The following is a 16,824-nucleotide window of genomic DNA, read 5'->3' as shown; positions in this document are numbered from 1 at the left end:
AAAGAGAACTAACAGCCTATCTAAGACTTCAAATCCAGGGATCTGAACTACAGGTCTAAGCACTATACCAAACAAACATGGAGGAGAGAATCTAGGAGAATCACCCACTGACAAAAGTTGATTCCAGGGGTGTGAGAGAGAAAGAGGGCTCTCCCTATTCTCATCCAGTCCTCAAGAGAGTATAATAGCCCAGAGCCTTGATGGGTGGTACCAAGGCAGAGAATAATTCCTTTCCCTCAGGCCCTTAGGATCTAGCTTGTCCTGGGTGTTTCTGGAATAAGATAGTGGACAAAGGAAATGGTAGACCTCTAGGAACTGGTACATGAGAAAAGGCAGAGGAGAGTTGGTAAGAGAGGTCAGAGAGATATGCAGCAGGGGGAGGAAGCTGAGACTGGAGGCAGTAGGCTATAATAAATCTGCTCTGATGATGGAGACCAGGGAAATAATTGGAGTCTATGAAGCAGAGGAGAGATATTACAATGTCAGGGCAAGGTGCCCGATGTGGTCCTGTGGAAATGGAGGCTGGGTCAGTGAGGAGGGAAACATAATAACCAGCTATCCTATCACACCCACTTGCACATTCAAACATGTACACACACACACACACACACACACACACACACACACACACACACACACCACCATCACTAACTGCTCAGCATGCTCCCTTCCGCTTGACTGAGGATAGCCATGGCACCTGCCAGACCATAATAGTCTGTATCAACCCGACTCCTTCCGCTACTCCCCCCACTACTTGACTGCTCCACCTCCCAGACAGTCCTAGAAAGCAAGGACCAATCTCAGATAAAGGAAGACGGGCTGAGATGAGGGAAGACAGAAGCACCGAGAGAAAGGAGCCTGATGGATAGATGGCAAGATTGATGGACAGAGAAAAGGGGACAGTGAGAAATCAAGAGAAGTTAAAAGGATTGCGATAGACAGGGACAGAGAGGAGATGTTTAAGGAACACCAAAAGGGGAATGAAGATATGGAGCCTGAGGAAGGACAGAGAGGGACTTATTGGGCAATAGAAAAAGGGGAGATAGATGAGAGCACGCTAAGGGACAGACAAGAAGAATAAGAGAAAGGAAGTGATAAATTGATGGTAAGAGATTCACAGAAAAGATGTCATGGTGGGGCTGAAAAGAAATAGAAATGGGGAATAGAGAAAGGGAGAAAGATTGAGGGATGGAAAAAAGGAAGATTAAGTACAAATTGAGGAAGGAGCTAAGGGACAGATGATGAAAGTGGACAGAGAGGAGGAGGAAGAGGGGATAGCAAGAATCAGAGACACAGAGAAAGATATCAGAGGGAAATGAGAGGGGAAGAATATGGAATGGAGAAAGGAAAAAACAGGAGACTGAGGGATAGAGAAGCTGAGAGACAAGGGAGGAGTCTGAGAGACAGATGTCAAAACTAATGGACAGAGAGGGAGGAAGTAGAAGATGGTAAGAGATGAACACAGAGAGAATTGTAGGTGGAAGACATTGGAGGAGAGGGAGAGACTAGAGAATGGAGCAGAGAAAATGAACAAAGAATCTAGACTGAAGGTCAGAAGAAGGAGAGAGATTGAGTAATAGAGATGGAGAGAGACAGGGTAAGAGAGAGATGAAGACAGTGGAGCATTTAAGCACAGACAGAATAGATATAGAGCAAGAAATCTGCCCTCCCAAAGTCAATGAGATGAAAGAAAAAGCTAAATATAGAATCTGTCAGTGAGGGGAGTGGGATATGAGAGTGAAGATGAGGGGAGATGGACAAGTGGGAAGGGAAAGGAGAAAAGTGTAGCAAGCCTGGGTACCAACTTGATCCCACTTGACTCAATCCTACTCAGCCAGCTCCTCTAGGGGCACTCAGGAAATTTGTCCTTCCTTCCAGTTTGGCTTTGCTGTTTCCCAAACAAATCCAAAACCATCATTTCCCAGTTTGGGAAGGAAAGAAGGAAAAGCCTGAGTCGCCCTCAAACCTGCTGATGTTGAGATTTTTTATAATCCTCACATGGACCTAGGGAAGCACATGAATAATTTTTAAACTGGCATTTGAATTAACTCATTGAAAACTCTGCACCTGCCCTCTGGGCCATTTTAGAATGGGAGATGGAAGAATTGCTTGCTTGGACAGGGCTTGGCTCCATTCCTTGACTGAGTGGCCTAAGATAGAATTAGACTGATGCTATTCCCTTCTTCCCCATCAGAGCCTAGGAGAATATCAAAGTGATGAGGCTCTGATGTTTAAGTTGGCTCAAACATGTAGTGGCCAGGCCATCTTGAGCAAACAGCTATCCTACTCTATGCCTATCAAATGGGAAAGAAGGAAAAGTAATCCACCCACCCCCCAAATAACAAATGTTTAGTGGTTCCTAGAAAGAAGTACACAGGAGTATTTTGTGGAGGGGCACTTGATCTATATCTCTGACTCCCCAGTTTTCCCATTATGAATCATCTACCCTGAGCTATTTACTGATGCCTTTCCCTTTCAAGAGCCCCCTTAAATGTAGACACACCCATCTTCTTCATCATCACTTCTCCCCAACATTGATTCATAAATTCTAGGCATTTCTAGGAACCCTGAATTCATTGATCCTTAGCTGCATAAGAGGATTACTTTGATTATTTCATCCCCCTGACCCTTTCCCAAGGGGACTAAGCATGAACCCTTCCCAGAGTTCCCCAGCTCACATCTTCAGCCCCTTGCCTAGGACCAATCCGACCCCAAACCAGAAAAGGGTCCTTAGTCACCCTGCTCCTTTCTTGCAACTATACCCCAGTCAGAGCAGAAACAAGGGATACCATAGTTGGCATTGGGCAGTTGGCAGTTCTGACACCAAACCCCAGTTCTGACCGCATGATTCTGATGGCTTCCCACAACCAGGGATAAAATCAATTATTCTTATTCAATCCTTTTCCTAGGTCTGTTTCAGTCATCTATAGTCATCATCCTGATACTCCAGGCCTTAGGCATCCCTGAAATACCAAGACTGGTAAGTAATCAAAAGATGTTATAAGCCTCTCTGTCCCCCAAACCCCCCCCCCAAAAAAAACACACACAACAAAAATACTCAGCTCAGCAAATATTCAATGGGACAAGGGAAAAGGAAATAGCTCATCAAAAAAGGGGCATGCCAAACCAACAGGATCTCCCAAGAGACACCCCCCCTCAAATATAAACACTCACCTTCTTCCCTTTTACACCACTGCCTGAATAGTACAGATGCCCCCTGCAGGACCCCAGAAACCAGAACCAGATTGGGGGGAAATGTTCCCTCAACCCCTACCCGATGTTGGGAGCATCAAAGAGAACCAGACCTTTGTGGGGAGAGGGCGGAAGGAGTATGACTGGGGGGGGGGCAGCTGGACAAAGACCCTCTTGTCCCAGAGCCACTGGTGGCAAACAGCCAGGGTGGAGACTTTGGCACCATGGTGCCAGCTATGCCTGAATGCCATGGGAGTCTAGGGTGGAAAGGAGTTGGAGAGAGAGGGATGAGGTTATTCTTGGAACCCACAGAGATATCCCCTCCAATCAAGGCACCAAAGCTGAGGAAAACCCACCATACCAGCTCTGTAAGCCATTATCAGCGAAATGATCTCCAAGCACTTAACAAATGTAAACAAGTCCAATTTCACTCACACAACTGCGCACAACAGCCGCACAGGGAATTGCAGTTGATAATAACAGCAATAATATTAACATTTTACATTTATATTAGGAAAGCTACTATCGCACTCCCAGTCCCTTTCCCTGGGACCTGCAGAAGGGATAGAGAAGAAACTGAGGTATAGAGATATAGCAAAGTTCAAGGTCACTCAGCCAAGTTTGAGACTGAACCCAGGAGTTCTATTGGCTGTCACCCTTCCCCCTCCCCCCAAAGCTCCCACTGTTTCTGAAGAGAATTCTACTTATATCCATCATCACACACACACACACACACACACACACACACACACACACACACACACAAATACACATACAATACCCCTAACTCCCTTAGGTATTTCCAGAAACACCTAAGCTGGGGTTGGGGGGAGGCACTTAGCTCAAGGAAATCGCCCTCTCCCTCTCCAAGTTCGGCAGAACACTGCAGGACCAGCTTGGGACTACCAGAACCAGGGCAAATCCAGTGGAGAGGGTTATTCTCTTCCAGCTCCAGGTAAACTATATTATTTCCAGTGAAATTCACCTGGCCAGCTCCCCGCTCCCCACCCTCCACACACACACACATTCCTCTCACCTTGTTCCCCTCGGCCCCCCGGTTCCCTCTGTCCTGCCTCCTCTCTGGGTGGCCGGTGGCTGCCCTCCACTGTTCTCTCCCACCAAGCCAGGGCGAAACGCCGGAGACAGTGCCAAGGCTGCATGGGGAAGGCTGGGGAGGGGGAGGTGTGGAGAGGTGTGGGGCAGATTGCCCAGCCAGCACACACGCACACTGGTATGCAGGCACCCAGGCACCAGGACACCACAACCCTGACTGCTGAGCTTCCCAGCTGCCCACCTGATCCCCACCGCCTCCAGCAGCATCTTGCTCCCCCACCCAACTGGAGCCTGGAGCTGGGGAGCCTCTGACGTATCATAAAGGGGGGGAGCAAATCTAGCTCCTTTCTCCTCCCTAACCCCACCCCAACCAACTCCTACCTGCAGTAGCCAGCCACCAGTTTATCCTAGACCCTTTGCCCAAGCAGAGTCTGGACTGTCTGGTGTACCTTCTTGCCCTTTACCCTCCTCTGAGCTCGGTGGGAGGGGGGGTATGTGTGGAGAATAAGAACGGATTCCGTGACCCTGCCATCCCATCCCTCGACTTCTCTAGGCTCCCTCCCTCTGTGCCAAGCGGAGAGACTATCAGTATGCCTCAGTCCCTGGGTTCTTCCTGCTGCTGTTGCTGCTATGGCTGCTGGAGTTCACTCTTCGGGACAGAGGCTCCAGGGTGGTTTTCTCTCCCTCAGGGCAAAGCAGGCCCTATATCCTGGCAACATAAGCTAGAGGTAAAACACACCCCCTTCTTCCCCGGGGATGGAGAAGGAGGCCACTGGCCCCTTTCATATCCTCCTTGGCCTTCTTACCACTTCGGCAATAGAAATGAAGTCCTGTTCGAGAGGGTTTTGAATCAGACTTCCCCCTAAATCGCCCCTAGCCTCTCCTCTTCTTGTTCCACCTGCACTCACTCGACTCCCCCTACTGTCCTCTGTCTCTCCATCACCTCTGGTGGCTTTTCCCCTCCCCCTTCCTCTCATCCCCATCTCCACCCTACATCTTCCACACCATCCCTCCTTCAACCCCCCCCTTCCTCTGCCCCCAACACACCCCCTTTTTAACGCACACACCCTTTCCTTTTTAGCCATAAAAGGCTAGAGGCCGGGGTCTCCCTTCCCCCCACTGCAAGCACATCTCGCACTGCATCCTCTGGCTCTGTCCACCCGGTTCCCCCATCTTTGGTTCAGCCGCTCCGGTCCCCATCGCAGTCCCTGCATCCACATCCACACACACCTGCACCCCCGGCATCCGTGACCCCGGTCTCCTGGCGCCCCCCCAGCCGCCTCCCCCACCCCCGGCCGAGGGGAAAACACACAAAGAAAACAGAAATACCTTCCACTTAAGCATGGAGGCACATTAGGAAGGAGAGAGACAGGGACATGCCTTGGGACGGAGCGTTCCCCATCGGGGGGGCGCGGGGGCGGGGGCCCGGGCGGGCCGGCCTGGCTGCAGGCTCTCTCGCGGGCTCCTGGACCTGCCCCGGCCCCGGGGCGCGGTGCCGAGCGGGAGGCGCGGGGCGCGGGGGGCTCGGCCCCGCCGGGAAGGATGGAGCCGGGAGGGCGCCGCGGCCGGCGGGAGAGCGCGCGCGGGTGTGTCACCGCGAGCCCGTCCGTCCGTCCGTCCGTCCGTCTGTCTGCGCGCGCGCGGCTGGGGAGGTGCGCGCTGGTGTGTGGCCGTGTGCGCGCGGGCGGGGGTGCCAGCGCCTGCGAGTGCGTGTGAGAGGAGCGCGCGCCCGCGCCGGGCCGAGAGCGCGCGCCCGCGGCGGGGGCTTGGGGGCACAGCCGCCTCGCTGCCCTCCCCCTCCCGGGCCCCGCTGTCCGTCTGTCCGTCCGTCCGGGCTTTTCTCTGGGTACCCCCCCACCTCCCCGAGGGGTTCTGAGGGGCGGCAAGGAGGGGGGAAGGGAGGGGAGGGGAGGGGAGGGGGAGAGACTGAGACAAAGAGAGACAGGCAGAGATGGAGATAGGGACGAACAGACGGACAGAGGCTGAAGCAGAGGCAGAATGGCACAGACAGACAGACAAAGAAACAGAGAGGGAGACAGACACACAGAGAGATGCCCCCACAGAGGTTTCTCTCTACCCCCTCCTTCCAGCTTCTCTCCCAAAAGAGTTTGTGTGAACCGAAGCGGGGTGGACCTCCCTACAGGTGTCAGGCCCGGAGCTGGGGTCGCGGCAGACGGAGCGGGGTCTCAGCCCTCGCTTAATGTGACCTGAAGGGGCCGCAGGTAAAGTATTAAGCAGTCCCCAGTCCGCCTGGATCTTTGCTTCTAACACCTCAGTTCTCTCTGGAGCGGGAGAGAGCCTGATTCTGAGCCAAAGTGAGCCCAAAAGATGGGAAATAAGAGTCAGATCAAACAAGGTGGAGAGGCACCTCTTCCCTCTTCCCACGACTCTTTCACCCCCGAGGCAGCGGCGTGCGGTGTGCTGTGACCAGTCGGGCCAGCGCCCGAAAGGCCCTCCTTTGAAGTAGGGCTCCTAATGCCCCTTAGAGGATCCTCGGTGCCCCCTACTGGCGACTTGGGTCGCCCCTACCTCTGAGTTCTTATCGTAGGAAGATTGGGAAGAGGGTTTTTGAGAGGGATCAAAATCTTACTGCATTGCTTTGAAGATTTGCTCCACCCTCATCTATGTCCTTTCCACCCAAGTGTCCCTCACTTTGGTCCGTAGATCCCCCCCATCCTTTGCCAGCCCCATCACACGCGCCCCCCGCATTGCTAACCTTCCTCCCGGCCCTTAGCCTACCTGCCACTTTCAGCTTCCTTCTCCCGCTTGGCTCCAGGTCGCTGAACCTGGCCAATCCCCCACTCCCGCCACAGGGGAATCTCCCTCCCACCTCCGCCTCCTTACGAACCCTCTACCACAGTTTCTCCCTGTGGGGAGAAGGGAGAGAGAGGGGGAGAGAGAGAGAGAGAGAGAGAGAGAGAGAGAGAGAGAGAGAGAGAGAGAGAGAGAGAGATTAACTGGGGGCCCCCAATGCCCTTACCAACTCCTCCCCATCATCATCATTAAAGATTAGTTAGGAGTGGGGCCATAATTCCTGCCCTGGGCTATAGGCCATGCTGGTTACCTGATTAAAGAAGGATTGTGAACCGGAAAGGGGGGAGGTTAGACAGGAGACCCCACCCCAAGCCCAGCCCACCTCTAGTTGCCCAACTGAAAAACCGGTTTCCCCACTTCCCATTCTACCTAGTTCCCAGGCTCTCTGTGGCTTTCCCGAGTTTCTGTCTAGCCCCAAGCCTAGCTCAGCCCTCTCCCAGACTAGAATGGTCCTCTTGCCCACTTCTTCTGATGCATAGATAGTTGGTGTGGTCCAGCAGTATAAGCAAACATCTGAATGGAAGGGAAGTGGGTGTGGAGAAAGTGGAGAGGAAAAGGGAAAAGAAAAAAAAAAGCAAACAAGAGGCTTGGGACACTCTCCTTCAATTTCTCTCCCTCTCTGGCCAGAAGTCTTTGGGTGAAAGGGACTGGGGGTGGGGGAAAGTTGAATCTGGTTATTTGGGGCTTGGGTTTTTTTGGGGGGTTGGGGTTTGGGTTTTTTTTTTTAGTGAATAACAGCTCCCCATCCACATTCCAGTCTGATTGCTAACCCCAGGGGATGGGAGTGGAGAGGTAGTAAGAAAATCTTGAAGTACAGGTAGACTTTCAAGAGACACCTTTTCCCCAACTAGCTAAATATATCAAGTTCCACCAATGGTCCCCCATAGACCATGGTTCCCCCCCCCCACTTTGCTACACAAAAAGTGTTCCCAAAAAGAGACAGAGAAAAGAGATCTGAGCTGGGTGCATTGTGGTTCATCCTTCTCTGACCCCAGTCTCTGCTTTACCAGCACCAGAGTTTACAGAGGCTTCCAAAGTTCAAGTCAGTACAAGAGATCATAGGAAACAGCATTGGGGGGAGGGTCATGTATGGCCTCTCCACCCAGGGTTGGTGATCAGGTCAGATTAATAATATTTTGAAGTAACCATGTATGATTGCACATTCCTGTAATCCCTGCTGCTACTAGCACTGAGACTGGTAGATCACTTGAGTTCTGTCATTTTGTCCTCTGTAGAGTAAGTAGATGGCCACTACTTTGAAAGAAAAGAGAGAGGGTGGGGAATAACAAATTCTCTTGATCCTAGAGAAACTGTCCTAAGAGAAGAAAATGATCAAAGGGTTTAACGTCCCTCTTATGTTCTGATGCCAACAGTCATAAGATCATAAATCTATATCTGGTTAAGGCTTTAGAGGCGATTTAACATCTACCCTTTGTAGATGAGGAGACTGAGGCCTATAAAGTTTAAATTATAAAGAATGCCCCTCTCTTTAGTCTTTGCAGGTAAGATACCCATTTCATCCAAACCACCAACATTTTGATCACTTATGTGGGCAACAATGATATTGCCCTCTCTGGGCAAAGGATTTTTTTTATCTCCTAGAAGTTGGCATGGTGCCTTGAAAAAGCCAATGCAACAGCTGTGAACACCTTAGATGCCTCAGGCCTCAACTCCTTGCTTCCCAATCGGTAATTTAACTATCACATCTCTTCCTCTTTCTTTGTCACTGCCCATGTCATAGGGGAGAGTATCTGTGAGTGGGAAAGAAAGATGGAGAAGAGTATTAACCAGATTGCCAATTTCTTCAGGAAGCAGTGTACCCTCCCAAACTCATATGTAGCAATGCAGTTTCCATATTGTCTTTTCTCAGCACCCCATGGGAGAGAGCCAAAAAACTCACCAGCTGGTTGCTTTTAGATTTTGTGTGGTGAAGGAGAATAGTGTTCATTATGGATTGTGGAGGCCATAGAATCTTAGGGGGGAAAGGGATGAGACCTCTTTTTATTCCAGGTACTTGCCAGGATTCAGCTTGAACCTCGGAAGATATCTGTACAGCAGCACATGAGTGCCTGAATCAATTTGACTTCTAGGGGAAGGAATTTAATGGGAAAGACAATGGTCAACACGGTGGATTGCCCCTGACCACAAGTCTTCAGACCACATAGAACTCCTCCCATCTCATACTTTCAGCACTGTGCCTTGGGGATCCAGTCCAATTCTAAGATGATCCTAGCTTTAAAGTTGTAAAAGGTCTGAGAGAGTCTAATGTTCTCATTTTACTTCTAAGAAAATGGAGCCAGAGAAATTAAGTAACTTGCTGAGGTCAGGACCTCTGACTCTAGATTCAGCACACTTTTCACACTGTCTCCCATTGTACCAAAAACACCATGGGTCTTGTTCTCAGCTTTGAATTTGCCCTGAATGTATTGGTCCTCTATAGGGTGCAACCCTTTTTAGCCTCTGATTGGGGGTGGAAAAAGAGCAGCAGTGGTCTAGGACCAGGAGATTTGTTTTCAGCTAAGAAAGGGGGAGAAGAAAAAGGGAAAAGGAAGAACAACTCACCAAATCCTTCTGCCCTGAGTTGGGTCAGAAATCTGGGACTCCCAATCTCGAAATTACACCGCACAGCTCCTTCCTAAACTCAGTCTATAATCTGTTCCATCTCTGACTTTTGGTGAGCTGACTGTAGCCTTGTTGAGGATTTCAGTAGAGTCCCCTCATCTCACTCCCAACTCATTCCCTCTGGTCTCCCCTTGAAAGAGTTCATTATCATAATGAGTACTAATGATACTCAATAATTCATGTTCCTGATTAGCACATCAAACTAGTTTTTAAAGGAATGAAGAGCAGAAGTTTCATGGGCATCTGGACAGAGGGGGACTCGGTCACCACTAGAGAGACTCTGTTTCTGTGCTGTCTTGTCTTGACTCCAGACTGGAAGGTTCTATAGAGAGAGCCTTACTCCCAACCAGACTGGATGCTCTGTGAGAGCAGGGCCTGGATCTCCTCAGTCACAAAAGAAACTCTTCATGAATTTGCATGTCATCCTTGTGCAGGGGCCATGCTAATCTTCTCTGTATCATTCCAATTTTAGTATATGTGCTGCCGAAGCGAGCACAGAAAAGAAACTCTTAAAGAGTAAATGTTTTCTAAATCCCTTTTCCCCTCATTGCTTTCCACCACCCACCACCTCTGTCCTGCCCTATAGCCAGTACTTGTCTTTGTCCAACAGAATGCTCATTGGTATAGAAAAATTCCCTTCTCACTCTAAATTCCTGAATTTCTCTGTCAAAGGTCCCCCAGAAAACATTGACCCTCAAAACTCTCTCCCTCCACCACCAACTCTTCCAGGGAGACAGGATGATGTGTTGGAAAGAACAACTCACTTTGGAACCAAAGGATGTGTGAGACCCAATTCTCTGTCTGGCATTTACTAACTATGTGGCAGGGAGAAGAACCAGATTTGTGATTTCACTGGTGCAGGGAAATGCCCCAAGTCAAAGAAAAGCTTTCTTTACCAACCCAGTCTGCACCTTATGCTCAGCTAATAGTCTAAGAGTTGCAGAGAGAACTGAGAAGTGACTTGCCCAGGGGTCACACAGACATTTTGTGTCACATGTGGGATTTGAAACTAAGTCATCCTGACTCCGAAACTGGCTCCACAATGCCTCTCCAATTCCCTATATGACCTTCAATCAGGGGGTCTTAATCTTTTTCCTTTTTCTTTTCTTTTCTTTTTTTTTATCATGTACTCCTTTAGCAATTCAGTGAAGTCTGAGGACCCCTTTTCAGAATAACCAGTTAGAGGTTAGTGAAAAATAAAAATGTAATTTTTTAGAAATCCAAGTTCATAAATTCCCTGAAATCTATCCATGAGCCTATAGACCCTAGACTGAATATTCCTGACAGAGAAATCATCTACCTTCCCTGGACCTCAGTTGTACCTTCTAAAAATTAAGATTAGACTTTAAGATTCTTGCTAGTTCTGGCAGTTCTTACTTTTACCCTTTCTATTTTCTGTCATTTTAGTGACAGGGACAGGTCTTGTCCCTAAGAGAAGGGAATAGAGGCTTAAAGTCCCACTAAGAGAATTCATCTTAGCAATCAACCTTTCCTAGAAATTTGCCAAAGGGAAAAGGACTCTCAAAACAATAGTAATCTTGTAAACATATAGTTTTCCTCCCCCTTCCAACCCAGTTTGTCCCCAGTGTACCACCTCTCTCCATTCTCTCTACCTCTGAGGCACAATAGATTAAATAGAGCCAGAACAAATCTCTGTGTGGAGAACTGGGTATAAGTGCTCTAGTCCAAGAAAGAGAAAAGAAAATGAAATAGAGAGTGAACAGGATGGGGGAATGGAAAGGGAGGGGAAGGAGAAAGGAAATGTCAGAAAAAAGAACAGAAAAAGATAAGGAAAAGAAAAGAGAGGGAGTAGAAAAGGAAATGGGACAAGAAAAGAGGGGGAAAGAAAAGGCACCAAAAGAAAAGGAGAAAATGAGAGGAGAAAAGAAGAGAAAAAGAGATATTAAGGAAAAGGGAAAAAGAAAATTAATTTTTTGCCTTCTAAAACAAGAAGTGGTAATTGAGAGCTGGGGGGGGGGGCTTGAGAGATTGTTATTACATAGACCCCCAGTTTGATATGTCCAAATATTCCCATTTTTAATTATTTTGTAGACTGGCAGTTTTCAAACTTTTTTTTCCTTTCAAGCCCCCTTTACACTCTTAGAAATTATTGAGGACACCACCTCTCCCCCAAAGAGCTCTTGTTTGTGTAAGTTTTATCTATCAACATTTACTTTATTAGAAATTAAAATGTCTTAGTATAATTAAGAAATTATTATTATTACCTCCCATGAAAGGGTCTTGAAGATTCCCAAGAGTCCCCAGATTACACTTTGAAAACCACTGATCTAAACTATACTTTGCTTTGATGCCACTGATGTTCTCTGTCTGCTTTTGAAAATCTATCAGAACCACATAGCTGTCCATGTAGATTGTCTGTAGATTTCTATGACATTTCTGCTAACTGGGGAAGCTACTGTTTAATTCCACAGTACTTTGGGGTTCATCCATTAAGAGCAAATGCTTTAGGCCAGGATTTGTCTGTCACTTCCACGCCAGTATCTCTTGGAGCAAGAAATTTCAAAAGGTATCTTTTTTTTTTTGGTTGTTGTTGGGTTTTTTTTTGTTTTTTTTGCAAGGCAATGGGGTTAAGTGGCTTGCCCAAAGCCACACAGCTAGGAAATTATTAAGTGTCTGAGGTCGGATTTGAACTCAGGTACTCCTGACTCCAGGGCCAGTGCTCTAGCTACTGCACCACCTAGCTACCTCAGAAGTTATCTTAAAGGTAGAAGGGACTTCTGTCAACATCTAAATCAATCTCCTAACTCAGTCAAGGAAACCCCTCTTCAAGTTCCTAACAGAAGGGTCACAAATCAAGGTGGCCTAGTCTATATCTAAACAGCATTAACACTTAAGGTAGTGGTGTAGTAGACTTGGAATTAAGAAGACTCACTTTGATGAATTCAAATCCTACCTCAGACACTTATTAGCTGTGTGACTCTGGACAAGTCACTTAACCTTGTTTGTCTCAGTTCCTCATCTATGAAATGAGCTAAAAAGGAAGAAAATGGCAAATAACTCCACTATTTTTGCCAGGAAAACTTCAAATGGGGTCACAGAGAGTTGAACATGACTGAAACAACAGAACAACAACAATACTTAAGGATTATTTAAATAGGGGCCAAATCTGGCACTTGTAACTTCACATCTTTGCTTATGCTTGTCTTACCCTTTTTAGTTCAGAGTTTTCTTCTTGGCATACTATAACATTATTCCATCTTCTCTATCATCTATTAACTTTACATCAACCATCATTTCCAAACAACAGGGACCAGCCCTTCTTTGCTTTTTCTTCTCACATTGAATAAAACTTTGAAAAGGATCCCCCTTTCCTCTATTTTTATAATTTTCCCACAAGTCTCAGTTCATTATGAGCATTAGTCTCCCTGACAATGATCACTCTAGGCAAAAAGCAATCAATGTATTTGAAGTCAGATTTGGGTATAAATTTCAGCACTGCTACTTCCTATTGATGTGACCTTGTCCAAGCGTTTTCCTAATCTGATGAAAGGGTTGAACTAGAAGGTCTTTTAAGGTCCTTAAATTTCATGAACCTCTAATCTTTCATATTGGGTTTCATGCCTCTCCTATCTTTTGTCAATGTCCTTTAACTCAAGAAGGAAAAGGGGGGAAAGTATTTATTAGGCATCCATTATATGTTAGGCACTGTATGTAGTATTTTACAAATATTGACTCATTTAGTCCTCATACTTGGTAGGTAGATACTATTATTATCTTCATTTGACAGGAAAATTGAGGCAGCAATAAATGACTTAGCAAGCCTCAATTCAATTCTTTTCAACAAACATTTAATTAAGCACCCACCATGCCCAAGCCCATTATATTAGATTGGAATTTTACAGATAGTTCTTATCTCTACTCTCAATCTAACAAGAGAGGTGAGTGTTTTTGGTTATACAAAACAGAATTGATAAGTATATTAGGGAACAAACCATGTGATGTGGTACAATGGATTTGGTGTCAGAGGAATTTAGGGCAAATTCCAAATCTGCCACTAGATGGTGCAGTGGGCAAAGCACTGGACCTAAGGTCAGGAGGATCTGAGTTCAAATTCAACTCAGGCACCTACTAGCTGTATGATCTTGGGCAAATCATTTAACCCTGATTGCCTAATATCCAGTGCTATCTCCAGTTGTCCTAATTCATATCTAATGACTGGACCCAGATGGCTTTGAAGGAGAAAGTGAAGTTGATGATTAAGCATAGTATCTACTTACTCAAATCCAATTCATGTGCTTGTCATTGCATCACCTCCCTGATGTCATGGTCTTCTTTGGATTTTTTTTTTTGGCAAGGCAATGGGGTTAAGTGACTTACCCAACATCACACAGCTAGGTAATTATTAAGTGTCTGAGGCCGGATTTGAACTCAGGTACTCTTGACTCCAGGGCTGGTGCTCTATCCACTGTACCACCCTCTTTGGTCTTCTTTGAGAATAAAGGACAAGCACAAGCAGCAGCAGCAGCAGCAGCAGCAGCAGCAGCAGCTGGATATAATATCTTAGATTTGACCTTTCTGTTTTCTCAATTTTGAAAAAAAAAAAAGGGTTAAAGTAGATGGCCTTTAAGACCCTCTGATATCCAAATGTATGAGTCTATGATTAAGAAAGAAAAGATCTTTTAAACTGGAAAAGATAATAAAAGAAATAAGATATGAGTATGGTCAAGAAGGATGAATATTATTTCAATTGCTATAGATCAAGAAGAGCACTTTTAAATTTTGAATCAATTGGACAGTTGCCTTTGAAGACAAATTGGCTCTTCTAGAAAAGACTTCTAGTCCTTGTTTCTTCATCAGGATTTACAGTTCTCCATCCATCCATATCTAATTCATTCCTGATGGCTACTATTTGATTGAACTTCATTACGCTGGTTGGTAAAAGTCCACAGCAAGGACAGAGTGGAATCATTTCAACTCATTGGATCAATCTGTAGTATTTAGAAAAGGAAGGAAAGAAGGAAGGGAAGGAGAGAGGGAAGAGAAAAAGGAAAGAAGGGAGGAGATAGAAAAATGGAAGAGGAAAGAAGGAAGAAAAGAAGAAAGGAGGGAGAGAAGGAAGAAAAAATTTACTAAACACTAATGTGACTAAGCACCAGGGATGCAAAAACAAAAAATAAAGAAAAATTGTCCCTGACTTCAGTAGTGAGCATGCAGGGGCCCAATAACTGGAAGAGCTGGGCTGGAGTGGAAGAGACTTGAGGCAGGGAATCCCATGAGGAGGCTATGGAAATAGTCCTGTTGAGAGATGCTGAGGATGGTGACTGTGTGAGTTGAGATGATAACTAACCACCCCCCCACCCACCCCTGGGAGCTAATGAAATAAATAAGAAAGAATGTATTGAGCGGGGAGGCTTTGTGCTTGCATTCATATTCCCAGGGCTTAGCACAGCTGGCATATAGTAAGTGTTTGAATTGATAATTAATTTACGAAATTATGAAATGGGGGCAGGCACACCTGGTTCTTTGGGTTCTCACTAGGAAAGCCCATGAGATCAGTGGGAAGTGGGACTGCAATCACACTTTAATAAGGCACAGAGGATCCAAAGGCAAGCAGCAAAAAGAATACAAAGGTAAAAGGTTTGGGGATGGGGGAATGGTGAGAAGAGGTAGGCAGTGTGGGGAAGATGGGGAGGGGGAGAGGCAGAAATATTCACTCAGACAATCCTGTTTGAACAGACCCAACGGAGATGCTTGTAGGGCAGGTGTTTGGGGGATACAGACTAATCTTATCTGTGCCACCTTGGGGTTAATTCATTAACATATCTAAGTCATTTGAGTTATCAGTAAAACTTTAAAGTTAAAATATCAACATCATCTCAATATTATCAGCATTTTTTTGTGTTCTGCAGATGTATGGAACTTATCTGAGAATATATCTCTTACAATTTAAAAACTTGACAGCAGAGTCTAGATGTCTTCTCCCGATTCCATATATTTTATCAGAATATGATTTTTGGTTAATAAGTGATACAATTTGTAAATGATGTTCCTTTGATCTTTGGGACAGTTAGTACATTGTTTCCTTTTGCAATCTTCTTTCGTGCTTTTGCCCCCATTATACTGACTACTTTCTAACTTATTTACTATCCTGCCTAGAAGCAGATGCTGGTGGGGGACCAGAACAAGATACAATTTTAACATAGTATTTACTAAATGTTTGCTGACTGACTGACTGTCATTTGTCTTGTGGACAATCAGGTAAAACTATTTCAAAATCATATCTGTTGCTTACATTCATAACTGGAGGAATGTTAAATTTCAGTGAGAAGTTTTATATAGATAGATACGTGTGTGTGTGTGTGTGTGTGTAGATCCCTTGAAATCTATCCAAGGACCCCAAATTAAGAACCCTTGATATAAACCAAATATAAGAGGACTCAAAACATTGTCTTAGGGAATACCCACAGTTAAGAGTGCAATATAGATGACAAAGTAATAAAAACAACTGGTATGATTAAACAGGTAGAAAAAATTAATGGAGACCAATATCATGAAAATTCAGAGAGAGAATATCCAGGAAAAGAGGGATCAAGAGTGTCAAATGCTGGGGCGGCTAGGTGGCGCAGTGGATAGAGCACAGGCCCTGGAGTCAGGAGTACCTGGGGTTCAAATCCGACCTTGGACATTTAATAATTAGCTAGTTGTGTAGCCTTGGGCAAGCCACTTAACCCCAATTGCCTTTCGAAAACCTAAAAAAAGAAAAGTGTCAAATGCTATCAAAGGATTTAAAAGCATTAGAATGGAGAAGAGGACATCAGATTTGGCATGTTTGGGGAAAAACAAATAGGGATGACTAATGACAAATGAAGTTAGACTTCAAAGGGTTCAGAAGTAAATGAGGAAAAAATATAGGGAAGCATTGTCTTAAACAGATTTTTCTAGGAGTTTGACTGTGAAAGGGATGGTAGTCTGAAAGATTGCTAGAGTTTAGTGAAAATTGTTTTCTTTTTAGTGGTTCTTTTTTTAAAAAAAATAAAATGGATTTCAAAGAAGAGGTCAGTAGATAAGGAAAGGCATTTAGAGGTAGCAGAGCACTATAATTCAAATCTAAGTCTTCTCTAAACCCAGGGCTCCTTCTCCTTTACCTGACTGCCTCTATTCACATTGACCTTTTGCATCTGC

At 45.9% G+C, this 16,824-nt stretch overlaps 1 protein-coding gene, 1 long non-coding RNA gene and 1 other non-coding gene across 13 annotated transcripts in view; 1 reads left to right on the top strand and 2 right to left on the bottom strand.

Moving 5' to 3' along the window:
- SRCIN1 (SRC kinase signaling inhibitor 1) overlaps positions 1 to 4,446 on the bottom strand; it is a 126,347-nt gene extending 121,901 nt beyond the window's left edge. For 7 of the 11 annotated variants that reach the window (XM_074224103.1, XM_074224100.1, XM_074224105.1 and 4 more), the window contains exon 1: positions 4,229 to 4,446. In XM_074224103.1, coding sequence (XP_074080204.1) covers positions 4,229 to 4,352 — 124 coding nt within the window. In that variant the 5' untranslated portion in view covers positions 4,353 to 4,446. The remainder of the gene's footprint in view (positions 1 to 4,228) is intronic. The other 4 variants (XR_012475898.1, XM_074224111.1, XM_074224104.1 and 1 more) reach the window with 2 other exon arrangements.
- Positions 4,447 to 6,003: 1,557 nt separating this feature from the next.
- Positions 6,004 to 9,149, top strand: LOC141511361 (uncharacterized). Its single transcript, XR_012475312.1, has 3 exons — positions 6,004 to 6,091; positions 6,336 to 6,467; positions 9,070 to 9,149. It is a non-coding gene; the product is annotated as an uncharacterized LOC141511361 (long non-coding RNA).
- A 921-nt stretch (positions 9,150 to 10,070) lies between these two features.
- On the bottom strand, positions 10,071 to 10,177 carry LOC141515643 (U6 spliceosomal RNA). The gene has a single exon (XR_012476405.1). It is a non-coding gene; the product is annotated as a U6 spliceosomal RNA (small nuclear RNA).
- Between the last annotated feature and the right edge of the window lie 6,647 nt (positions 10,178 to 16,824).

This window comes from Macrotis lagotis, chromosome 2 (genome assembly GCF_037893015.1).
Source record: "Macrotis lagotis isolate mMagLag1 chromosome 2, bilby.v1.9.chrom.fasta, whole genome shotgun sequence".
In the NCBI taxonomy this organism is placed as follows: Eukaryota; Metazoa; Chordata; class Mammalia; order Peramelemorphia; family Peramelidae; genus Macrotis; species Macrotis lagotis.
Note: the sequence above shows the minus strand (reverse complement) of the source record. Positions and strands in the feature narration are given on the sequence as shown.